The 27,064-nt window shown below is 41.6% G+C and overlaps 2 protein-coding genes across 4 annotated transcripts in view; one reads left to right on the top strand and one right to left on the bottom strand.

The window, feature by feature from the left end:
- The window catches only part of trabd2b (TraB domain containing 2B), a 217,944-nt gene that overhangs the window by 6,735 nt on the left and 184,145 nt on the right, over positions 1-27,064 (bottom strand). Inside the window, exon 6 of one of the 2 annotated variants that reach the window (XM_062038890.1) lies at positions 1,792-2,049. In XM_062038890.1, coding sequence (XP_061894874.1) covers positions 1,792-2,049 — 258 coding nt within the window. The remainder of the gene's footprint in view (positions 1-1,791; positions 2,050-27,064) is intronic. The other variant, XM_062038891.1, reaches the window with a different exon arrangement.
- Positions 3,805-11,425, top strand: LOC133644425 (uncharacterized). Of its 2 annotated transcripts, none has more exons than XR_009824765.1 (2): positions 3,805-8,869; positions 11,084-11,229. XR_009824765.1 is itself a non-coding variant. In XM_062038889.1 (2 exons), exons 1-2 carry the CDS (start codon positions 7,301-7,303, stop codon positions 11,408-11,410), a joined length of 1,896 nt encoding a protein of 631 aa, XP_061894873.1. In that variant the 5' UTR covers positions 7,131-7,300; the 3' UTR covers positions 11,411-11,425. The 2 variants fall into 2 exon arrangements, 1 of the variants encoding a protein (XP_061894873.1); XM_062038889.1 differs by having other exon boundaries at positions 7,131-8,869; positions 11,084-11,425.

Here is a 27,064-nt window from a genome sequence, read left to right as displayed (position 1 = left end):
GGGTCAGGGGCTGTGGAAGTGTCCAGCACAATCTTTCTCCATTTCTTTCTGTCCTTGGACTTCTGGGTGCATTCAGCGAGAGACCTCCTTGTCCAGCTCTTTATGTTGTCACGCCATCTCCTGTGTGGTCTGCCCCTATTTTTAGATCCACAGATTTTCCCTTAGAGAATGTGTTTGTTTGTTGTTCTGTCCAGCTGACCCTCAGTCGCTTCCTACAACATCTCATCTCGAAGGCTTGTGTCTTCTGTATGTCCTTTGAGTGCAGTGTCCAAAGCTTCATCACTGCGGGCCATACCAAAGCCTTCAAGATCCTCAGGCATTTGTCGAGCCTTGTCCTTCCAGATGACCTCAAGGGGAACTAAGGGCTGGGCGTGCTGCTCCTAAGCATGCATTTACCTTGTGACTGCTTCCATCTGTCTGGTCGTTAATGGCACCCAGGTATTGGAAGGTTGTCATATGTTCCAACTGGACTCCCTGGCAGAAGATCTTTAGTTCTACGGGTTCTTTCCTTGCCACCATGACCTTGATCTTCGTAGTGCTGAACTCCATGGAGACAATATTTACTCAGTCTAGTAGTTATTTTAGATATTCAGTACAGTGTAAGGATACTGCAGATCTATGGATATCCTACCATATTTTCCGGACCAATGGACGCACCGGATAATAAGGCGCACTGCAGATGAATGGTCTATTTTTGGTCTTTTTTCATATATTAGGAGTTAGGGCGCATTAAAGGGGTCATATTATTTTTATTTTTTTCTAAATGTAAAACACTTCCTTGTGGTCTACATAACATGTAATGGTGGTTCTTCGGTCAAAATGTTGCATAGATGATGTTTTACAGATCATCTTCAAGCCGCTTTCTGACAGTCGCTTCCGGATGCGCCGTTTTGTGGGCGGTCTTATTTACGTGGCTCACCTTCGACAGCGTCTTCTCCCCGTCATCTTTGTTGTAGTGGTGTAGCGTGCAAGGACGGGAGTGGAAGAAGTGTCAAAAGATGGAGCTAACTGTTTTAATGACTTTCAGACTTTACTTCAATCAATAACGGAGCAGCATTTCCTCATCCAGGAACAACAACAAATGTGTCTCGTGAAAAACCGTCCGAACTAAAGTTCCTTGGGTGAATAATGTAAACTCACTACACCGGTATGTTTTAGCGCTTTCATGGCGAGTTCACTGACAGATATAAGTAAGAACTTTACACTACTTTATATTCGAAATGGCAACAGCGGAGGATGAATGTCCCATAACAAGAAAATAGAGAAAAAGAAGAAGTTTATCGACTATGTTGTCTGCATGGACTACAAAGGTGGAAGCGTGCAATTTTTCAGGATTTATGCAGATCCCAAATACAGATCAGCAGGTAAGGAAAGTTTCTTTTGCATAATATTGCGAAACAAAACGCCAGATAATATGTCTTACCTTATACACACACCATGATAATACTTGTATGTTTAATGCGCCGACAATCCATGAAACGGAGCGGCTTCATAGCTTACCAAAGTCGTACTAAAACATTTTGATAGATTTTTGAGCAATGTGTGTAATGTTCTATATTTTCAATGGAACATATACAATGTTGGTGTTGTTTACTTGAGTCATATTGCCATTGAATTGCAGTCTACATGTCTTATGTTTGACTGCCATCTACTGGTCACACTTGTCATTACACCATGCAACAAATAAAATTGCTTCGAGGTCGGTAAGCAAAACCAGAATTATTCCGTACATTAGCCGCACCAGGCTATAGGGCGCACTGTCGAGTTTTGAGGGAAAAAAAGAATGTTTACCTGTCTCCGAAACGGACCCAAAGGTCACTGAAGAAGCGAGGCCTGTCGTGTCCGCGATGAGCTTTGCGAGGACGCTTGTGCCGTCCGAACTCCTCCAGCTGGCTCAGGCTGTCAGGCTGCAGCAAGTGAGGGAGTTCCTCCTCTCCGATGCCGGGCATGTTGCTGGGCTCTTCCAGCTCCGTCGCGAACGGAGTCGTCTGCCAGCCGGTGGGAGGAGCCGTGCCCGGGGCGCCGCCCGGCTCCTTGTCGGGTTTGCTGCTGAGGTGGAGGACAGGGAGAAATAATAGCTTTGGAGTTCGAATTAATGGTCAAGATGTTTGTCTGTCAGTATCACACAGTCAGTGAGTAAACCTGAACCTTAGACTTAGACTTAGACAAACTTTAATGATCCACAAGGGAAATTGTTCCACACAGTAGCTCAGTTACAAAGGATGGAAAGGATAATGCACACAAGGGCACAAAAAGAGGGTGAAAACAAAAGGTATAAAATAGACTAAAAATGTACTATAGTAGCAATATAAAATATAACATATGTAATATTTACATATTATATATACAGTATATATAATATATACTGATATATTATATTTGTGTGAATACTTCAAAGCATTCACACATGGTTTTCAACACCAAAATGCAGATACCGGTATTATTATTATTCAACAACTTCTTCTTCTCCAGATTTTGGCGCGCTCTACCCTCCACATTTTTCATCCGATTCAAACCGTTCCAACTTCAAACTGTTCAGCTTATACGGGAATCACGGGCTTTCCCTTAACACGAATTCCCGGAATTCCAGGTTTTCCGGGCCATTTTTCCCATTCAAAATGAATTGGCCATTTTTCAAACTTTCACCATTTCCACATTTTTCAACCTATTCAAACCATTCCACCTTCAACCTATTCCACCATTTGGGAAATTCAACATTCCCTTTTTCCAAGTTCCAAATAATTCCAGGATTTTCCAGAATTCCTGCTTTTCCAAAGCCCTATTTCCACTTTTTTTTTCTAGCGACTACTCCTTCCACATTTTTCAACCCACTTCAAACGGTCCACCGTCAAAACATTCCTCTTATCAGGACAAAAAAACGAAGTTGTTTTTTGAACTGGAAAGATTCCCGTTTTTTCCCGAAATTCCAGGAATTCCATAATACCATTTCTCAATTCAACATGTTACTACTTCAACATTTCTACACCGATTTGAAAAATTTCAACACCAACCATTTCAACTCATTCGGACCATTGAAGTTTTAATTTTTTTTAAAGAAATTCCCGCTTTTCTTGAAATTCCCAATGTTCTCTGAAATTCCCATTGAAATCAATGGGACATTCTTCAAAGTTCCACAATTCCCACATTTTTCATCTGATTCAAACCGTTCCAACTTCCAAATATTCAGCCTGTTCACTTCAACAATTCTAAAAAAAAATCCCGTATTTCTCATAATTCCTTTTTATTTGTTGCATTTTCCCCAAACAAAATGGATTGGCCATTTTTCAAACTTTCACAATTCCCACCTTCTTCAACCGATTCAAACCATTCCACCTTCAACACATTCCACCATTCTGGAAATTCAAACTACCTTTTTTCCAAGTTCCAAAAAATTCCAGGATGTTCCAGAATTCCTGCTTTTCCAAAGCCCTATTTCCACTCTTTTTTTCTGGCGACTACTCCTTCCACATTTTTCAACCCACTTCAACGAGTCCACCGTCAAAACATTCCTCTTATCAGGACAAAAAAACAAAGTTGTTTTTTGAACTGGAAAAATTCCCGTTTTTTCCCGAAATTCCAGGAATTCCGTAATACCATTTCTCAATTCAACATGTTACTACTTCAACATTTCTACACCGATTTGAAAAATTTCAACACCAACCATTTCAACTCATTCGGACCATTCAAGCTTTAATTTTTTTTTTAAAGGAATTCCCGCTTTTCCCAAAATTCCCAATGTTTTCTGAAATTCCCATTGAAATTGTAGATAATGCATATGTTTAAGAGCTATTTCTTTATTCATAATCATGTTTGAATCAGCTCATTTCTTTCCTTAATTTTACTCTGTATACTAGTTTCTCTTTGTCTTCAGATTGCCTGGTTAGATAGGGTCGTAAACCATCAGGAATGTGAACACAACCCCCAAGTCTCTCTTCTTATCAGTGTTGGGGGGAGGGGAAAGGCGGGCTTTCTTTGTGTGAAAAGAGTTGCTTTTGGCCTGTGGAATGCCAGATCAACTTGGGCTACGCATTTGGATGTGTTGTTCGAGGCTGGTCTCTATTCTCAAATATTTGACAATAAAATTAGAAAATACCTATTCTGTGATTGGTGTATATTCGAGATCAGTTTATGTGTCATCTAAGTAACTTGGGACTGACCAGCGTTTTACATCCCACTTGGAGGAACATCTGGTCAAACGCAACAATTTGGGGGCTCGTCCGGGATGACACGCTGACAATTGGACCTTCTCTTGCAATCTTCTGGACAGACTCACATGGCCAAAACATAATTCAAGGTAAGCAGAACCTTTCTTTTTAGATAAAATCTGCATTAGGAGTCTGCCCAGAAGTCTGTAAGTTAAACACTGCTTTGTACCGCAGACACAGAATGGTGATTTTGATAGATTGATTGCATTTTTGCCGAGCCTGCCATTGCATTAAAATTGTAAATAGGTGGTCAACTCACGCCATTGTGTCTCGATTACCGTGACGGGCAGTTTCATTGACGAGTGAACTAATAGTTGGGTGTGGCTCACCCTGGGTAGTTGGTCGCCGCCTAAAAGAGTAACGGGTTAAAGGCCCTCGTATGATATGGAGGTTAGAGGCCTGCATATTGCACGATAAATTGCACGGGTTAGAGTTAGAGGCTCTAGCTGCGTATTGTACGAAAAATTACGGGGTTAAAGGCCGCCGTATGGTTTGTGGGTTAAAGGCCTTCAGGGGTTCGAGGCCCTTCTGAAAAAAATAGACACAATGGCCACTGAGTGTGACAGACAGGAATGTGATGGCGGTCGGGGAGGAATGTGATGAATCATTACTGTGTAATGATCAATTGAATAGACGGTTGTCGACAATAAAATTAGCAAGTAGAGTTTAAAAAGAAAAAAAGAGAACGTTCCTTGAAAGGGTTAAGAGGGAGTTTACAATACTCGAAAAGTTGTGAACTCAAACGTCAGGTAAAATAAAAAATAAAATAAAAAAGTAACTGGAAGTTTTATGGTAAAGTGAAACGCAGAGAGAGTGCTTACGTGTGTGTGTGTGTGTGTGTGCGTAGGGCTGTAGGCACTTGCTTGTGTGTGCGTGAGTGCTTACACGTGCTTGTGTGTGTGTGTGCGCTGGTGAAAATGGCCAAGGAGTGTGACAGACAAGAATGTGATGACGGCTGGGGAAAATGTGATGAATGGTTATCGTTCAATGATCAATTGAATGTGCTTTTGGTAACAATGGAGTCCGCGGGGAGAGACAAAAAGGAACGAAGTAAAGTAGTTAAGGAGATGACTCGAGCACAGGGCGAGGAACCTAACGGGTTAAAAGAAGGCTTACAGAACTTATGTGCTCGAGAATATAAGCGTTTGACGAATGAGAAAAGGAAGCTAGAGGGAATTCGAGTAAGCGGGAGTTACATGGAAAAAAGAAAAGCTGCTAAAGAAATGAAAACAATTGAGATAAACATGAAAAAATGGATTGACTGGTCTTTCGCCTGTCGCGCATGCGCAAGACAATTCAAACGACCCGCCCAGACTTTGACTAAGCCACCGCCCTATGACGTAAAGCCGGAGGCGTCTTTATACCCACTTTTGACAGTCACAGGAGGAGCCCTGGTGGTCGAAACAGAAACAAAGCTCTCTGGTCCACCCCCTACTCCTGTGACAAATGAGGGCGGTGCTCACACAGCCTCTCTAAGATTGAACCCTCCTCCAAAACTAATGCTGTCTCCTGAGTGTAAATCACCTCTGGTGCCTAAGCCCCAAAATAACAGCCACCCAGCGGAAAACCTCCCGAATATGCCTAATCTTACTAGACAGCAGATAATGCATGAGTCAATGCAGAACTCCTCACTTTACACGCCAGACCATTTTGTTGCCATAAACAAATGCCCTCCCCCAGTAGATGACAGTCTCTCACGTGCACATCAGACATTCTCGAACAACACACAACAGAGCCAGACTTTGTGGTCTCCTGTAACTGTTAATGGCTCAATGGAAGGCTACATTGACCAACACCCACATGAACCACATGCATACAACACACAACAGAGCCAGACTTTGTGGTCTCCTGTAACTGTTAATGGCTCAATGGAAGGCTACATTGACCAACACCCACATGAACCACATGCATACAACACACGCTTAAAAAAAAAGCTGGAGGGACACGCATATCCACTTTTTCCTGATAATAGCGGCAGATTCCAATATAAGCCTTTTGCTGTTGCAGACATACAGGCCATCGTTGACAAACTCCCACCTGTGTCTGAAGGTGGGAGTCTTTGGCTTAATACGTTAGACAAACTAACAGCAGGATACACACTCTCAGTAGGAGACTTTAGGGGCATTTTGTATCGTTGTGTTTCCACGCAAGATGGCCAAAACATGGAACAACAAGCAGGATTAATGGCTGAACCTCAGACCCTGCCAATAACACCATACATTCACGACATAGCTACTGCTATGCGCAGTCTCTTTCCTCTTCCGTGTCAAAATGCCACACCCACTTATCAGTGGAAAGATGGTGAGTCACCTTATGTATTCATAAGTCAAGCTAAAGAGCAATGGTCACGTGCTACAGGTGTGCACCCCAGTAAAGAAGGGGAACACCGACAGTTTTTTAGACGAGCCGTACTTGACGCAATGCCAACTGTGGTGAAAAAAAGGATGGATGCTAATCCTGATATACCAGGAGCTGACGGTGCTACCTGGGAGAGGCACCTTATCCACCACATGCAGAATTGGACTAAGCAAGGTGAAAATGATAAGGCTGAGGACAGAGCAGTAAGGAAACAACTCCTTAATTTACAAATTGATGTAGCAAAAATGTCTAAAGACCCTAAAGGTCACAAATCTGCTAAAGTGTATTCGGCAACGGGTGAACTTGCTTTTGAACTACAAAAGATGGAGGAAAGAATCCTCAATAAACTTGAAACCAGACCCTCAGGCTCAGGTGGTGGACGCGGCGTTTCAAAGTCAATCCGGGGAAGAAACTGTTTCAACTGTGACCAGCCTGGTCACTGGAGCCGAGACTGTCCGAGTATTTCCGAACAGGAATGGTTCCGTCGTGCCGGCAGACGAACACGAGGTCGTGGCAGAGGGCACCCACAGCAGAGCTCCTCCCAACAGCAGCCACAACAACAGCAACAATACCACGCCCCCAGGTCCGCCTTAGCGCCTGGCGCCTCCGCCTACTTCCTGGGTGACGACGTGGACCAAGGGGGGGTCTTCTGAAGCTGCCCACAGCAGGAGCCACAGCAGGAAATACAGACAGGCCCCCTGCTGGACATAGTTGTCAATGGACAATGTTATCAGTTCATGATTGACACTGGCGCTACACATTCACTTTTGAATGCAGTAGTTCCAAAGAAACTGTGTGCTTCCTTTTTAAAGGTTGAAGGCTTTGCTGGGGTCACAAGGATGTTACCTGTCACCAAACCACTTCCGGTTCAGATTGCTGGACACTCGCTAAAGCATCCCTTCGTGGTTGATCATCACACACCTTGCCTGCTCGGTAATGATCTGCTTTACAAACTGTACCCTGACATCCAATATCGCACAGAAGGAACCTTCCTGGTGTTACCTGACGGCACTATCACCAAGCTGCGACACCACTATAAAGGCTCCTCCATGTTTGTGCTCATGCCTCAACCTGAGGTACCACAAATGGCGGACATCTACTGGACACGCCTCCTCCCGGAAACAAGTGAAGGACAAGGGCTGCTCCTGCTCTTCTATCAGTGGAAGCCCTGGCTGACCGAGCTGCGTCCGTATGTACCACCACCTGATCCGCCACATGTCACCTTATATTATGATCGCCAATCTGATGAAAGTTACCAAGAAGGTTTTGACACCATAGCAGGGAAAGAGTGGCCTTTGGCCTACACTCACATCTATGCTGGAGCTCAGGGTGTGTCCGCCCATGTCGATTTCACTCCTCAACAGAAAAAATGGTATAAAATGGACGCTACGGCAGTCCCACATTGTTCTCTTGCTCTTTGTCCCGCCTACCAAGCCAAGGACTTGGGTCCAATGACAAAACAGGGAGTATCTGCCACTGATTGGGTAGACACCCAAATACCACACTTACAACATTCTGACTCAGTTGATATGTTTCGTATCTCCTGCTCTCAGACTGCTGACCTCGGGGTTCTACAACATCTTCAGGTCGCTCGAGAGCATGGGCAAGAACGAACAGACCATCCTGAAGCTGCTGACATGTTAAACACCCTCCCACTGACCGTTTGGTCTCAAGGTCCCACAGATGTTGGTCTTGCTGTCAATGCGTCCCCTGTCTCTGTCAAAATTGACACCAGTAGTGTGGTACATGTCAGACAATACCCACAAAAACAACAAGCCATAGATGGCATTACAGATACCATCTCAGGCCTTAAACAATCTGGAGTATTGGAACCCTCCAACTCTAAATGGAACACACCTATTTTGCCTGTTCCAAAAACTGGCACCTCTGTGTACCGGATGGTACACGATCTTAGGGCCGTTAATGACGTCACAGTGACCCCTCCCATACCTGTTCCTAACCCTTACACAGCACTCACCCATCTGACCACTGCACACTGTTATTTCTCTGTCATTGACCTAGCGAATGCTTTCTTTTGCATCCCTATCGCTGAATGCATCAAACATGTCTTTGCTTTCACCTTTCAAGGTCAAAAGCTGCAGTACTCCCGCCTCCCACAAGGTTGGAAACTGTCGCCTGGCCTTTTCAACCAGCAATTACGAGACGATCTGGCCTCAGTGGAGCTTTTTGACGACACATTTGTTGTCCAGTATGTAGATGACATACTCATCGCTGCTTCTTCTCCTACCTCATGCCTGGCGGCCACCCTAGCTGTTCTTCAGCGTCTGGCCTCAACAGGATACAAGGTCTCTCGTAAGAAATTGCAGGTTGCCCGTTCCCTTGTTCATTTCATGGGGCGGGAGATCTCCTCAACGGGGGTCTCCCTGTCCCCTGACCATCGCCAGTCTATCCTATGTCATCCTAAACCTTCTTCTGTCAAACAATTACAGTCCTTCCTTGGATTGGCTGGTTTCAGCCGCTCCTACATTCCTTGTTTTTCCTTGAAAACAGCTCCTCTTCGTGCCCTCCTCCGCACTGCTGGAGTCCGCAACTCAAATGCTGCCCTCCAGTGGACGGTTGAGGCCGAACAAGCTTTCATTGACCTCAAGCAACATTTGTCTTCTGCTTCTGCCCTTGCAGTACCAGACTACAAACTACCCTTCTACTTAGATGTTTCTGAGAGTGAAGGTACTGCTAACGCTGTCCTTTTTCAGAAACCTGAAGGGGGAGGTATAGGGGGAACGCGTTGCGTTTTAACCTACACCAGCATTCTGCTTGACCTATCTGAACTTCGACATCACACATGCTCGCAACATGCTTCCACTTTGGCAAAACTGATTGACAAAACGGCACACATTGTCATGGGACACCCACTTACAGTACTGACAAACCACACTGTCATTGCATATGTATCATCACATTTGTTTACCATGACGCCACTCAAACAACGCAGACTCATGAAAATTTTGCAACAACCTCACATAACTTTTACACACGAAGGAATCAACATGGCTGATAACATAAATAGTGGAGAACTACATCACTGTGAGGAGAGAGTTGCTTTGACTGAAAAGATAAGACCAGACCTGTTGACCACACCCATCCCAGGCTCCCACTGGCTGTTCACGGACGGCTGTTGTTTCAGACATCCTCTAAAGGGATTGCAGGCAGCTTGGTCAGTGGTACAGCAGTCCAGCTCAGGAGAATGGGAGACCTTGGCCACCCAGACACTTGACGAACAGCTGTCGGCACAAAGAGCTGAACTTGTGGCTTTGACAGAAGCCCTAAAGCAAGGAAAAGACTACGAAGTGACTATCTTTACAGACTCGGCTTATGCCTTCATGTCAGCTGTCATTGACCTTCCTAAATGGAAGAGAAATGGCTTCCTGACTGCTGAAGGACATCCGATTAAATACAAGACAGAAATGGAAGCACTGGAAACAGCGCTGCTCCTACCTAAAAGGATAGCTATTGTCAAGTGCAAGGGACACAGTAAGGAAAAAGGGACAGTAACTGATGGTAACAACTTTGCTGACTCCGTAGCTAAGCAAACTGCTGGCTATGACAAGACTGGAATTATCATGACTGCCACTGCCTGCCAGACAGAACTCCTACCTGCCCTGTCTGATAATGAAATCAGAAAACATCAGGAGCAGGCCTCACCACAAGAGAAAACTTTGTGGCTGAGAAGAGGCGCTAGACAAGACCCGACAGGTCTTTGGCGAGGGCCAAATGGTCACCTGGCCTGGCCCCCAGGAATTAGACAAAAAATGCTCCGATGGGCCCACGGTCCCGGACATGTGGGGGCAAAGCAAACAAAAGCGAACTTGTCACTATGGTGGCACCCCTATTTGGAGAACATTGTGGACAACCACGTCAGATACTGCGATATCTGCCAGGACTTTAACCCCAGACCAACACTGAAACCAGAAATGGGGACTTTCCCCATTCCGGCACAAAATGGTGAAGAATGGACGATCGATTACACTGACATGATCAATCCGGTACAAGGGAAAAGGTACTTGCTAACTTGCGTTGACAATTACAGTGGATGGCCGGAAGCAACTCCAACCTCAAAAGAGGATGCAAAATCAGTAATTAAATGGCTTGTTAATGACCTAATTCCCCGACATGGTTTCCCCAAAAAGATTAGGTCAGACAACGGCACCCATTTCAAAAATACTCACCTAGCCTTGGTCGAAAAGGCTCTCGGACTAGAACACAGGTTTGGTTCGGTGTACCATCCTCAGTCCCAAGGTAAGGTCGAGAGAATGAACCAAAACATCAAGACAAAATTGGCAAAAATCTGTGCACAGACCAAATTGAAGTGGGTTGACGCGTTACCATTGGCTTTAATGACCATCCGAATGTCCATGAACAAAACTGGTTTTTCACCCTATGAACTGCATTCAGGTCAGCCCTTCCCAGGACCAGCTGCCTCCCTGGAAGGAAGAATCAGCGTAAAACCAAAATGGTACTTTGAACAAATTCAGAATTTGTGTAATAATTTCTCTGCACAGATTCGTGGACAACAATCCACTCCTCCAGGGACCCTCCCTCCCGTAGAGTGGGTCAAGCTCAAAGTCATCAAACGCAAGTGGACGGAGCCCAGGTGGACTGGTCCCTTCAAGGTCGTGGAACGGACGTCTCACGCCCTTCGACTAGCTGGTAAAGGGGACACCTGGTACCACCTCTCCCTCTGCACTCCTGCTGAAGAACCTGATAGATCACCAGCGGATGTCATTGCTGACATAGCCACATCATCTGCCCCACTCGACCCCCTAGCAGCGCCTTTTGAGCCTGAGGCAGCTGAAGAAGAACGGGAGCAGAAAACGACTCATTTTTAGTGGGTGTGTTAACGAAGTAACACACATAAGGGGTGATCGTGCTAGTAACCTCTCCCCCTCTAGGTCATAGAAGAGCGAGGCTTTAATTACACACACATAATCCTACAGCCCAGAAGACGACGCTGAGAGAGAGATTTTCTACCTATATTACTCTTTTTAACTTCTATATTGTATATCCTTATTTGAGACCAGCCTTTATACTCGAAGTTATCCAATTTCTCTTGCTTGTTTTCAGCATAACTATCTGTGTCGTTATATTAAGTGAAAAGTTTGATGTTTATCCCCGTTTCGTTACCTGAATTACTCTGATTTTGATAGTCGAAAAACAAGGATGTTACGCCCAGAAGTATTTCCTGACGGATTGGTGTTTAGGCTTGTTCTACTGTTCTTGTGCCTCAGTCCTTCCTTCCCGACGACAGTGACTGACAAGTGTCTTAGAACATACGGCGGACTTGAAATAGACTGGGTTAGGGGGGACAGCAAGACTTATTTTTTTGACCTGTGCAGTGTGATTAAATGCGGGGGGAAAAATAGTTTGTACCGTAGTAGTAACCTCTATCTTTGTGACGACATAAAACTGAATCATTGGTGTCGGAAGCAGACAACATACTCTAGTGGGTGGTGCCCCTCATGGACGAGTGTAACCCACTACACAGGGCCCTCTTTTTACCATTACCGCCTACCTCTACTATTACAAGTTATTCAGAGAGGGATGACCTTTCAGAGGAATTTTGATCGTTCCCAGAATCCCCTTGCACTTACAATTATCGGAATGGGTGTTGTGCCAAGTCCCTTTTATGTTGTTTTGGGGGTTGAACAGGCTGGTACGGACCCTAAAGGGATTATTAAAATTAATATCCTTGAGAGGGCATTAACTACCTTTGCCCCCTCTGTAGCACCTAAAGTGCCACTCCACCTCGGTGACGTTACAAAAGCTCTCACATCTGTGTATACTAATGACATCACCACTGAAGACCTGGTAGCTTTGACCTTAGGAGCAGGTGCAGGCAACCTATGGCTCAGGTGGATGACTAGCATGGCTAAGAGCCAAAACCTGGGTGACTGTGTTGCTTGTTCCGCTGGACGTCCTTTTCCCCACACTTACCCCGCCCCTTTTAAGTTGACTGACATAAATGGCTCAAACTGTCTTATTTCCTTGTTCTCTGAACCCACGCCACCAGGGTGCGATTTGTTGGCTAGTGTGTACCCTCCTGTTGACAATTCCACCCGACTTCTTCCATTTGTGGCCCAAAAGCTGAATTACACGTGTTTTCAATTCAAAGGACCCTCTTCGTCCCCCAACAAATTGGGTGATATTAACCCTTCCTGGTGCACCACACTGATAGATGGCTCAAGGAGAGGCCCTTGGGCACGAGCTGACTTATTCTGGTATTGTGGGGAGCACAGATTGTACATTAGAATCCCAAAGTCATCCGTAGGGCTTTGTGCTATGGTTAGACTGGTGACCCCACTCACCCTAGTGGGTACCAAATTAACTCCCCTTGTAACTCCTGTCTCAGCGGCCTCTCTAACTTCTCGCCGACGCCGCCATGTTTTATCTCGAAGGAGTGTAAAGGGCTCCTTTGATCTGATGAGAAACCCTGATGGTGTTTACTTTGATGCAATTGGACAACCAAGAGGGGTCCCCTCACAACACAAATTGTGGTGTGAATCCTGTGCAGGTTTCGAGAACCTTCCTATCATTGGTGCTATTTTCCCTGTGACTGCTACTAAAAATGTTGAACGCATTAACTATGTTTTTTATAATCTGTTGAGACTGACCAACCTGACTCGTGACGCCGTTGAGGGACTTGCTGAACAACTTGCCCCGACCTCTCTCATGGCCATCCAGAACCGCATAGCCCTTGACCGCATCCTAGCCAAGGAAGAAGGCGTGTGTGCAATGTTTGGTGACCAATGCTGTACCTTCATTCCTAACAACACTGCACCAGATGGCTCAGTTCAGAGGGCCTTAGAGGGCCTCCAGGCCCTGTCTAAGGAACTTACTGAAGTTTCAGGGGTCTCTGACCCCTTTAAAGATTGGCTCCAAAGCACATTTGGCAGGTGGACTGACCTAATTAAGTCTGTCCTGGTCTCCATTGGAGTTTTCTTGGCCATTATAGCCTCTTGCGGTTGCTTTATCGCCCCTTGTGCTAAGTCTCTATGCACCCGCATCATTGTTAGAGCTGTAGAAGGTCAACCCCACCCTGTTTCTGGGCTCGTTATGTCTTTGAAGGGGGTCAAGCAAAATGGAGACTTTCGAGAATTGTTGATTTCCTTCCCTGACCATGACGACATTGACGTGGACTCCCTCCATCTGTCATCCATGTAAATATGCTGTTGTTTTATTGCTAGCTTGCTCAAAGAAAAAAAAACTACAGCACCTACTTTAATGTGGGGCGTGCTTTAGAGGTGTTGCTCTCGTAGGAGAGATCTTTTGGATAAGATCTGAAGGGGGATTGTAGATAATGCATATGTTTAAGAGCTATTTCTTTATTCATAATCATGTTTGAATCAGCTCATTTCTTTCCTTAATTTTACTCTGTATACTAGTTTCTCTTTGTCTTCAGATTGCCTGGTTAGATAGGGTCGTAAACCATCAGGAATGTGAACACAACCCCCAAGTCTCTCTTCTTATCAGTGTTGGGGGGAGGGGAAAGGCGGGCTTTCTTTGTGTGAAAAGAGTTGCTTTTGGCCTGTGGAATGCCAGATCAACTTGGGCTACGCATTTGGATGTGTTGTTCGAGGCTGGTCTCTATTCTCAAATATTTGACAATAAAATTAGAAAATACCTATTCTGTGATTGGTGTATATTCGAGATCAGTTTATGTGTCATCTAAGTAACTTGGGACTGACCAGCGTTTTACATCCCACTTGGAGGAACATCTGGTCAAACGCAACAAAATCAATGGGACATTCTTCAAAGTTCCACAATTCCCACATTTTTCATCTGATTCAAACCGTTCCAACTTCCAAATATTCAGCCTGTTCACTTCAACAATTCTAAAAAAAATCCTGTATTTCTCATAATTCCTTTTTTTTTGTTGCATTTTCCCCAAACAAAATGGATTGGCCATTTTTCAAACTTTCACAATTCCCACATTCTTCAACCGATTCAAACCATTCCACCTTCAACACATTCCACCATTCTGGAAATTCAAACTACCTTTTTTCCAAGTTCCAAAAAATTCCAGGATGTTCCAGAATTCCTGCTTTTCCAAAGCCCTATTTCCACTCTTTTTTTCTGGCGACTACTCCTCCCACATTTTTCAACCCACTTCTACAAGTCCACCGTCAAAACATTCCTCTTATCAGGACAAAAAAACGAAGTTGTTTTTTGAACTGGAAAAATTCCCGTTTTTTCCCGAAATTCCAGGAATTCCATAATACCATTTCTCAATTCAACATGTTACTACTTCAACATTTCTACACCGATTTGAAAAATTTCAACACCAACCATTTCAACTCATTCGGACCATTGAAGTTTTAATTTTTTTTAAAGAAATTCCCGCTTTTCTTGAAATTCCCAATGTTCTCTGAAATTCCCATTGAAATCAATGGGACATTCTTCAAAGTTCCACAATTCCCACATTTTTCATCTGATTCAAACCGTTCCAACTTCCAAATATTCAGCCTGTTCACTTCAACAATTCTAAAAAAAAATCCCGTATTTCTCATAATTCCTTTTTATTTGTTGCATTTTCCCCTAACAAAATGGATTGGCCATTTTTCAAACTTTCACAATTCCCACATTCTTCAACCGATTCAAACCATTCCACCTTCAACACATTCCACCATTCTGGAAATTCAAACTACCTTTTTTCCAAGTTCCAAAAAATTCCAGGATGTTCCAGAATTCCTGCTTTTCCAAAGCCCTATTTCCACTCTTTTTTTCTGGCGACTACTCCTTCCACATTTTTCAACCCACTTCAACGAGTCCACCGTCAAAACATTCCTCTTATCAGGACAAAAAAACAAAGTTGTTTTTTGAACTGGAAAAATTCCCGTTTTTTCCCGAAATTCCAGGAATTCCGTAATACCATTTCTCAATTCAACATGTTACTACTTCAACATTTCTACACCGATTTGAACAATTTCAACACCAACCATTTCAACTCATTCGGACCATTCAAGCTTTAATTTTTTTTTTTAAGGAATTCCCGCTTTTCCCAAAATTCCCAATGTTTTCTGAAATTCCCATTGAAATCAATGGGACATTCTTCAAAGTTCCACAATTCCCACATTTTTCATCTGATTCAAACCGTTCCAACTTCCAAATATTCAGCCTGTTCACTTCAACAATTCTAAAAAAAATCCTGTATTTCTCATAATTCCTTTTTTTTTGTTGCATTTTCCCCAAACAAAATGGATTGGCCATTTTTCAAACTTTCACAATTCCCACATTCTTCAACCGATTCAAACCATTCCACCTTCAACACATTCCACCATTCTGGAAATTCAAACTACCTTTTTTCCAAGTTCCAAAAAATTCCAGGATGTTCCAGAATTCCTGCTTTTCCAAAGCCCTATTTCCACTCTTTTTTTCTGGCGACTACTCCTCCCACATTTTTCAACCCACTTCTACAAGTCCACCGTCAAAACATTCCTCTTATCAGGACAAAAAAACAAAGTTGTTTTTTGAACTGGAAAGATTCCCGTTTTTTTCCGAAATTCCAGGAATTCCGTAATACCATTTCTCAATTCAACATGTTACTACTTCAACATTTCTACACCGATTTGAACAATTTCAACACCAACCATTTCAACTCATTCGGACCATTGAAGTTTTAATTTTTTTAAAGAAATTCCCGCGTTTCTTGAAATTCCCAATTTTCTCTGAAATTCCCATTGAAATCAATGGGACATTCTTCAAAGTTCCACAATTCCCACATTTTTCATCTGATTCAAACCGTTCCAACTTCCAAATATTCAGCCTGTTCACTTCAACAATTCTAAAAAAAAAATCCCGTATATCTCATAATTCCTTTTTTTTTGTTGCATTTTCCCCAAACAAAATGGATTGGCCATTTTTCAAACTTTCACAATTCCCACATTCTTCAACCGATTCAAACCATTCCACCTTCAACACATTCCACCATTCTGGAAATTTAAACTACCTTTTTTCCAAGTTCCAAAAAATTCCAGGATGTTCCAGAATTCCTGCTTTTCCAAAGCCCTATTTCCACTCTTTTTTTCTGGCGACTACTCCTCCCACATTTTTCAACCCACTTCAACGAGTCCACCGTCAAAACATTCCTCTTATCAGGACAAAAAAACAAAGTTGTTTTTTGAACTGGAAAAATTCCCGTTTTTTCCCGAAATTCCAGGAATTCCGTAATACAATTTCTCAATTCAACATGTTACTACTTCAACATTTCTACACCGATTTGAAAAATTTCAACACCAACCATTTCAACTCATTCGGACCATTCAAGCTCTAATTTTTTTTTAAAGGAATTCCCGCTTTTCCCAAAATTCCCAATGTTTTCTGAAATTCCCATTGATATCAATGGGACATTTTTCAAAGTTCCACAATTTCAACCTTTTTCATCTGATTCAAACCGTTCCAACTTCCAAATATTCAGCCTGTTCACTTCAACAATTCTAAAAAAAATTCCCGGATTTCCCATAATTCCTTTTTTTTTTTTTTTTTTGTGCATTTTCCCCAATCAAAATGGATTGGCCATTTTTCAAACTTTCACAATCCCCACATAATTCAACCAATTCAAACCATTCCACCTTCAACACATTCCACCATTCTGGAAATTCAAACTACCTTTTATCCAAGTTAAAAAAAAAATCAAAATTTTCCCGAAATTCCCTAATACCACTTACTACTTCAACATTTCTTGCCTGATTTAAACAATTGTAACACCAACCAATTCAGCTCATTTAGGACATTCATACTACTAATCTTTTTTTTTTTAATTCCGCTTTTCCCAAAATTCCCATTGAAATAAATGGGGCATTTTTCCAAGTTGCTCAATTCCCACATTTTTCAACCTATTCAAATCATTCCAACATCAACACATTCCACTCATCCTGGACATTCAAACTACCCTTTCTCCAAGTTCAAAAAAATTCCAGGATTTTCCAGAATTCCTGGTTTTCCAAAGCCCCATTCCACCCTTTTTTTTCTGGCGACTACTCCTCCCACATTTTTCAACCCACTTCAACTGTTTCACCGTCAAAACATTCCTCTCAATAAGGACAAAACACAAAGTTGTTTTTTGAACTGGAAAAATTCCCGGTTTTCCCGAAATTCCAGGAATTCCTTAATACCATTTCTTATGTTACTACTTCAACATTTCTCGACCGATTTGAAAAATTCCAACACCAACCTTTTCAACTCATTCAGACCATTCAAGTTTTCTACCATTTATCCATCCATCCATCTTCTTCCGCTTATACGAGGTCAAGTCGTGGGGGCAACAGCCTAAGCAGGGAAGCCCAGACTTTCCTCTCCCCAGCCACTTCGTCCAGCTCTTCTCGGGGGATCCCGAGGCGTTCCCTCCCATTTAAAAATAAAAAATAAAAACTACCGCTTTTCCCAAAATTCTCACATTTTTGAAATTCCCATTTAAATCAATGGGACATTCTTCAAAGTTCCACAACTCCCACATTTTCCATCTGATTCAAACTGTTCCAACTTCAAAATATTCAGCCTGTTTGGGAATTGTGTGCTCTACTTCAACAATTGTAAAAAAAAATTCCAGGATCTCAGTTAAACTTTAGCATTGGAGCATTCACACTAGAGATGCGTGGATAGGCAATTATTTCATCCGCAACCGCATCACAAAAGTCGGCATCCACCCGCACCAACATTTTATAAAAACCACACCCGCCCGTTGTTATATATCTAATACAGACGATGCAAGGCATTAGTGAGGTTAGAAAGCTTTTGCCTGTTAAAGAAAGGAGATTGATCCAATGCAGCAGAGACATTCAATGTGTGCCACGCATTAATATCTCTTGGCCTCGCATTAGTGGCTAAGAGATATTAATGCGTGATAATATTATTTATCATTATTATAATCTTATTGTCATTTCCATTAAGAAAGTGTTGACTATTGTTGCCAATGCCCTCAGATCAGGAGTGCGTTCCTCACACTTTGTGTGCGCAGTTGCAGCAAGCAGAACGATGCTTTTAAGAAGTTTTACAAAGACTAGGCCTATATTTTTGTTAGGTATACAAAAAATTCTGAATTTATTTCAATGAATATTAACTTGTTAACGTTATAATGCTCAAATAGGGACGAGGGCGGGGTGCACAGTGAAATAGTGAACAATTTTGCGACAAAGATGAACCTTTATTGATTGATCTGCAGCCATGACAAAATATCAGACAATCTCCATTGTCAACGACAGGCAGGAAAATAAAGATAAACACATAGCCTATGTTGTAGGCATAGGCATAGGCTCATACGTTTTTAAGTTGAAATAAAAAAATAAATAAAAAATGTACCTCATAAGCCTTAGGCTGTCAATCATGTGCACAAACTTAAATTATACAATAACATATGTATGTCATCCCTATTTAAACAAAAATAAATTAAATAAATAATAATAATAAATTACCTGCAACTTATTGGCCAAGGCAAATAGCTGAAGGGGGGAAATCAAACCCATCAGACTGCACTTTATCATCAAACTTGAGTTTTTCGTATGTGGGTAACAACATTTAACTATGTATATATATTTCTGAATTGGTTGAACCGCCACCCGCCCGAATCTATTTTTTTCGTCATGTCACCCGCCCGCCCGGTTGTGTCCGCAAACCGCGCATCTCTAATTCATACGCAATTCCTCCAGGAATTGCCTCATCTAGTATATTATATTATTATATAATATATACATTATATAACAAATCCCAATAACTATGTGCAATATTACAGTATATGTAACAGCTGCAGCAAAAAAAAAGGGCAGCATAAAATAAAGAGTAAATCCAGCAGAAAATATATATTATAAACAAAGAGGTAGTTAACATAGTTCTTAACGTTTCTTTTCATGCTTAAGACTTATCTTTGCATTGCACCTTTGTCTGAGACTTGGACGGCTGTGAATAATCTGTGCCTGTGTAAGATTGCATGACTCTGGAATTGATTATTACTGTATTTTTGATTAAGTAATTACCGGTGCAAAGCATGAGTTCACCATTGGAACACGTTGACCCTGGAACAGATTATTTGTACTTCCACATAAATGAGACAGATAGTGCAAAGAAAGGGTAGGTGGACTAGAGTCCTGGTGCAAAATGACCTGAGATGTTCCACGGTTTTGGGAGGAAGTTGTAACTCACGTGGCTCCTCTTGTTGCATCGGATCTGACTTTGGCTCAAAAGCAGACCACCCAGAAAAATAAATTGCCAAGCTTCACTCTTTTCCAGCCATTACTCATCTTTACTCTCCCCTTCTAATCCCTCAATATGGCTTGCATGAGAATCCCCACCAAAAACAGCCTGTCATGCCCAAGTTGTACTCCTTTAATGCCACACCAAAAGCAATAACAAGTGCACCATAAAATCAAATCACTCCACCATGCTAACAACGTCTGACTGCTTATGTGTATTGTGTCTGAAAAGCCACTTTTGGGATTTCCTTCTCTCTCGCTTGTAGCGCTGTAATGTATTCAACACGCTGTTTTTCTACTTTTACGGCCTCCGTGCAGCATTTTTGATGGCTTGGTCAGAGTGATGATAGCTCCAGGCTTGTGGTCGGGCTTCCACACGGAGCCCGAGCCAGCGCCGCACTGCTGGGCCTGTCAGTCAAAGCATCACTCTCAATAAAAGGACAACTGCATCCCCCCCCCCCCCCCTGCTCATTGCTTCACCTTGCATTGTGTGTGTGTCGAGAGTCAACAGCCCACTTGTCAGCTTTTAAACCAGAACAGGTCTGCGTTTACAGCTGTAATTTGCAGACAAGTTTGTAAAAGCCCACACTTGCTGGGTGGATGTGGATGTTTTTCGTTATTTTAAAGAATTTATGACCTGTGAAGTTGGCACGTTGTGCAAATGGTACATAAAAACAGAGTACAACGATTTGCAAATCCTTTTCAACGTATATTCAATTGAATAGACTGCAAAGACAAGATATTTAATGTTCGAACTGAGAAACTTTTTTTTTTGTGCAAATAATCATTAACTTAGAATTTAATGGCAGCAACACAAAAAGTTGGCACAGGGGCATTTTACCACTGTGTTACATGGCCTTTCTTTTAAACAACACTCAGTAAACGTTTGGGAACTGAGGAGACCAATTTTGGAAGCTTTTCAGGTGGAATTCTTTCCCATTCTTGCTTGATGTACAGCTTAAGTTGTTCAACAGTCCGGGGTCTCCGTTGTGGTATTTTAGGCTTCATAATGCGCCACACATTTTCAATGGGAGACAGGTCTGGACTACAAGCAGGCCAGTCTAGTACCCGCACTCTTTTACTATGAAGCCATGCTGTTGTAACACGTGGCTTGGCATTGTCTTGCTGAAATAAGCAGGGGCGTCCACGATAACATTGCTTGGATGGCAACATACGTATGTTGCTCCAAAACCTGTATGTACCTTTCAGCATTAATGGTGCCTTCACAGATGTGTAAGTTACCCATGCCTTGGGCACTAATACACCCCCATACCATCACAGATGCTGGCTTTTCAACTTTGTGCCTATAACAGTCCGGATGGTTCTTTTCCTCTTTGTTCCGGAGGACACAACGTCCACAGTTCCCAAAACAATTTGAAATGCGGACTTGTCAGACCACAGAACACTTTTCCACTTTGTATCAGTCCATCTTAGATGAGCTCAGGCCCGTGGGTGTTGTTGATAAATAGCTTTGGCTTTGCATAATAGAGTTTTAAAGGCCTACTGAAACCCACTACTACCGACCACGCAGTCTGATAGTTTATATATCAATGATGAAATCTTAACATTGCAACACATGCCAATACGGCCGGGTTAACTTATAAAGTGCAATTTTAAATTTCCCGGGGAACTTCCGGTTCAAAACGCCTTTGAGGATGACGTATGCGCGTGACGTAGCCAGTAGAACACAGGTATGGCTTCCCCATTGAAGCCAATACGAAATAGCTGTTTTCATCTCATTATTCCACAGTATTCTGGACATCTGTGTTGGTGAATCTGTTGCAATTTGTTCATTGCATTATGGAGAAAGAAGCTGAGCAAGCAAAGAAGAAAGTCTGTGCGAAGCGGAGTATTTTGCGAGGGAAGTCAGCAACACAACACAGTCGGTGTTTCATTGTTTACATTCCCGAAAGATGCAGTCAAGATCGAAGAACTCGGACAACAGAGACTCTTACCAGGAGGACTTTGACTTCGTTAACAGACTCAGACGCGATACCGTGAGTACGCTTCCAAACATTTGATCGCTTGCTATAACTAGCTCGAGCTAGTAGCTAGTAGCTATGAGCTAGGAGCTAGCATAACAAACACTGAGGTGTTTTTATGCAGGATTAATTTGTGGCATATTAAATATAAGCCTGGTTGTGTTGTGGCTAATAGAGTATATATATGTCTTGTGTTTATTTACTGTTGTAGTCATTCCCAGCTGAATATCAGGTCTCACCTGCGCGCTTCCAAACATTTGATTGCTTGCCAGTATGTGCGTGTCATGTACGTAACTTTGGTTAAATATATAAGCTTTATGAACCTTGGGTTAGGTGAACGGTTCTTTGGGCTGAGTGAGTGTGTGTGTTGTGCAGGTGTTTGAATTGTATTGGCGGGTTATATATACGGGATCCCGTCCATATTACCCGCTCGAGCTATAACTAGCTCAAGCTAGTAGCTAGGAGCTAGCATAACAAACACTTAGGTGTTTTTATGTGGGATTAATTTGTGGCATATTAAATATAAGCCTGGTTGTGTTGTGGCTAATAGAGTATATATATGTCTTGTGTTTATTTACTGTTTTAGTCATTTCCAGCTGAATATCAGGTCAGGAATCGCTTCCACTGCCCTCTAATCCTTCACTTGCACTTTCCTCATCCACAAATCTTTCATTCTCGCTCAAATTAATGGGGAAATCGTCGCTTTCTCGGTCCGAATCTCTCTCCATTCATGCGGCCATCATTGTAAACAATAGGGAACTTTGCGTATATGTTCAATTGACTACGTCACGCTACTTCCGGTAGGGGCAAGCCTTTTTTTATCAGATACCAAAAGTTGCGATCTTTATCGTCGTTGTTCTATACTAAATCCTTTCAGCAAAAATATGGCAATATCGCGAAATGATCAAGTATGACACAGAATAGATCTGCTATCCCCGTTTAAATTAAAAAAAATCATTTCAGTAGGCCTTTAACTTGCACTTACAGATGTGGCGACAAACTGTAGTTACTGACAGTGGTTTTCGGAAGTATTCCTGAGCCCATGTGGTGATATCCTTTACACACTGATGCCGCTTTTTGATGCAGTACCCCCTGACGGATTGAAGGTCCGTAATATCATCGCTTACGTGCAGTGATTTCTCTAGATTCTCTGAACCTTTTGATGATAATACAGACCGTAGATGGTGAAATCCCTAAATTCCTTGCAATAGCTCGTTGAGAAATGTTGTTCTTAAACTGTTGGACAATTTGCTCACGCATTTGTTCACAAAGTGGTGACCTTCACCCCATCCTTGTTTGTGAATGACTGAGCATTTCATGGAAGCCAAATAACCAATCATGGCACCCACCTGTTCCCAATTAGCCTGTTCACCTGTGGGATGTTCCAAATAAGTGTTTGATGGGCATTCCTCAACTTTCTCAGTCTTTTTTGCCACTTGCGCCAGCTTTTTTGAAACATGTTGCAGTCATCAAATTCCAAATGAGCTAATATTTGCAAAAAATAACAACGTTTTCCAGTTCCAACATTATATATCTTGTCTTTGCAGTCTATTCAATTAAATATAGGTTGAAAAGGATTTGCAATTCATTGTATTCTGTTTTTATTAAAGATTTACACAACGTGCCAACTTCACTGGTTTTGGGGTTTATATATAACCTTTACAGTACCTTATCTTGGTCATTATCATGCTTTTACTCATTTCCCAAGTAACATTAAAGAACAACAAATGGTCACACTTGCACAATTCAACCTGTACGAAAAGGTGTACTCTGGAAAACGATGCCCTTCTTAAAAGGAGTAAAAAAGGATAATATAAGTTATTTTTGCTTGTAAATTAATTGTGTTCTCATATGTTCAACATTTTTGTGTTCAGACAAATCTTTTTTTGTGTAGGAAAGGTTTTTTAACTGTTGACAGTTTCGGCTGACTTTTCAGCCTTCGTCAGAGCTGTCGTAGCTTTCTGGTGTGATGTGTCTAAAAACAGCTGACCGGGTCGGGAAAACTTTCAAAATAAAGTTTCCCCATCTGGCCAGTTCTGTTCTCCGCCCTATGGCATCGCTGATGAAGAACAGCGTCCCAGGTGTGTGAGAGCATGTAAGCCCCCTTCATCCCTGTTCATGGTGTTGGCCCCTCGCTTCCTGATTTCCACAGCCTCTTTGATCCATCTCTTGTATTTGTTTGTTTCTGATGATATGACTTTTCCCTTGTCCCAGTCCATGAGGTGATTGCTCCTCCTGCAGTTGTCATAGCAGAGTTTTTTTGTTTTCTTGTTCTGCTGATTGTTTTTGTGTTTTGGATAACTTTTCAACAGTCTTTGCATCCATTGTTGTGTTCTTTTTTTCGAGTGCTGAAGCATCGTCCGGTCTCTCCAATATATGTTTTATTGCACGATTTGCATGGGATTTCAAAGATGACGTCCCATTTCCTATGCTTCGGGTGTACCAGTTGTTGTCATAGTTTCCTGTGGGGTTTTGCTGCTGTGTTTATTTGAATTCTGTTCCTGGTGTCTTGTATGGGTTCTGTATTCTTTTGATGTATGGTGGTGTTACCGTATCTTTTTTTTCTTGTGTTGATTTTTTTTTTTTGTTTTTTTTGTCTTTTTTTTTATGTATTCGGGAGAACAGATTTTCCACTTTGCATCATTCCATCTTAGATGAGCTCGGGCCCATCGAAGCCGGCTGCGTTTCCGGGTGTTGTTGATATATGGCTTTGGCTTTGAATAGCAGTAGATGGGTGACTTTATTTTGAAAGTTTTCTCGACTCGTTCAGCCTTCTTTTAGACACGTCCCACCAGGAGTGTATGACAGCTCTGACGAAGGCTGAAGTGTCAGCCAAAACTCTCAGTAGGTAAGAAACCTTTCTTACACACAAAAAAAAGATTTGTCTGAACACAATAATTGTGAACAAATTTTTACTTGTAATGAGCGAAAAAAATCAAAGACACAATTATCTTACATTTGAGCTTTAAAAACGTAAAAGTGATTTTGAAATTAGCAATTAAAGTTATTATTAGTTATACTTACTACTATTGTGAAGTTGTGTGTATTATAACAAAAATTATAGTAGTATTTTTTTCCTCAGAAGATCTATTGCCTAACTACAAGTTCCTATGTTTCACCGATTTTGATTTGAATTCAGTTTGTCTAGATAGTTTGACTAGACATTTTAAATATCTACTTGGTTTAGAAAAAAACACATCTTATTTAATCCTCTTATTCCTTCTCCACAATTACTAATAAGTTTGTTCATTTCCTGTGTTTAAATGTGACCACTTTCTATAGGGAGAAAAAATAATAGTGAATTCAAAACAATAAATAGCATATACAGTGATGAAAGAAAAAAAAAAAGAAATGAGACAAAAAAAGTGTGAAATAATAACATTTAAAAAATGTAATAATTATAAAATAAAATCTTAGTTGTATAAACAAACAAACAAATGAATACAGGTGTAAAACTTTTTTACAGAAACAATACAAATATGCAGGATATCGGTTAGGAAATAACTCACTAAATAATGATAAATTAACTAAATATAATAGGGATGCACAGTAATTTTTGTCTCAAGACAGTCACATTACCAAAAACGTAATTATTCCTATATATATATATATATATATATATATATATATATATATATATATATATATATATATATATATATATATACATATATAAAATAATTAGTCCGATAATTATTGTGAAACCCCTAAAATGTATTGCTTGAAATTAGCACACATCCTTTTGCTCTTAAAATTAATGATTGATAATGTATCGTATTTTTCGGACCATAGGGCGCACCGGATTATAAGGCGCACTGCCGATGAGTGGGTCTCGTTAGGTCTATTTTCATACAAAAGGCGCACCGGATTATAGGGCGCATTAAAGGGGTCGTATTAGGATTTTTTTTTTTTTAAATGTAAAACACTTCCTTGTGGTCTACATAACATGTAATGGTGTTTTTTTTGTCAAAATGTTGCATAGATGATGTTTTACAGATCATCTTTAAGTCGCTTTATGACAGTCGCTTCATGATGTTCCGTTTTGTGGGCGGTCTTATTCACGTGGCTCACCTTCGGCAGCGTCTTCTCCCCGTCATCTTTGTTTTACTGACAGATATAAGTAAGAAGTGTACACTACTTTGTATTAGAAATGGCAACAGCGGAGGGTGAATGTCCCATAACAAGAAGATAGAGAAAAAGAAGAAGCTTATCGACTACGGCGTCTGTACGGACTACAAAGGCGGATTCGCGCAAATTTTCAGAACTTATGCAGATCCCAAATACAGATCAGCAGGTACCAGAAGGTAAGAAAAGTTGCTAATGCATAATATTGCGAAACAAAACGCCAGATAATATGTCTTATACACACACCGTAATAATACTTGTATGTTGAAGCACAGTACAATCCATCAAGTGGTGCGGCTTCATAGCTTACCAAAGTCGTACTAAAACATTTTGATAGACTTGAGGGCTGTGAGTAATGTTCTATATTTTCAATGGAACATATACAATGTTGGTGTTGTTTACTTGATTCATATTGCCATCATATTGCAGTCCACACATACCTCTTATGTGTGACTGCCATCTACTGGTCACACTTATCACTACATTATGTACCACAGAAAATAGCTTTGAGGCCGGTAAGCACAACCAAAATTATTCCGTACATTAGGTGCACCGGGTTATAAGGCGCACTGTCGAGTTTTGAGAAAATAAAAGGATTTTAAGTGCGCCTTATAGTCTGAAAAACACAGGATTGTCAAAGTTCATTGAAACTGCTGTTGTATTATCACTCTGTAAATTAAGGGAAATGTGTTGCAAATATAAAAAAAAACTGAATGTGCGGATCTTAATCTTTTACAAGCTACGACCTCAAAGTTGGCACTGTGCTGTAAACTCGTACCCTCATGAGAAAGCGCGCATTAAACAAACTGCGGCTCCCCAGCTTCTTGGCACAGTGCACAAGTCTGCTCTCTCTGCATGCACATGTGTTTGTTTGGACCGCGGTACCAGTGGCTGCTGAGAACAGACAGAACCAAATCTGGCAGCGTTCCTCTGGAGCAGGAAAGGGAGTGAATTGATGAAGTATCAAATGATTATCAAAGGATTCCTGTGCTTTATTTGTATTTAAAGGTCCAATTTGCACAATATTTGCACAGCACTTCAGAACATTTAGGGCCTGATCTACAAAACCCAAAACCAGTGAAGTTGGCACGTTGTGTAAATCGTAAATAAAAACAGAATACAATGATTTGCAAATCCTTTTCAACTTATATTAGACAAGATATTTATTGTTCAAACTAAGAATTTTTTTTTTGCA

This window comes from Entelurus aequoreus, linkage group LG27 (assembly GCF_033978785.1).
Source record: "Entelurus aequoreus isolate RoL-2023_Sb linkage group LG27, RoL_Eaeq_v1.1, whole genome shotgun sequence".
Lineage (NCBI taxonomy): Eukaryota > Metazoa > Chordata > Actinopteri > Syngnathiformes > Syngnathidae > Entelurus > Entelurus aequoreus.
Note: the sequence above shows the minus strand (reverse complement) of the source record. Positions and strands in the feature narration are given on the sequence as shown.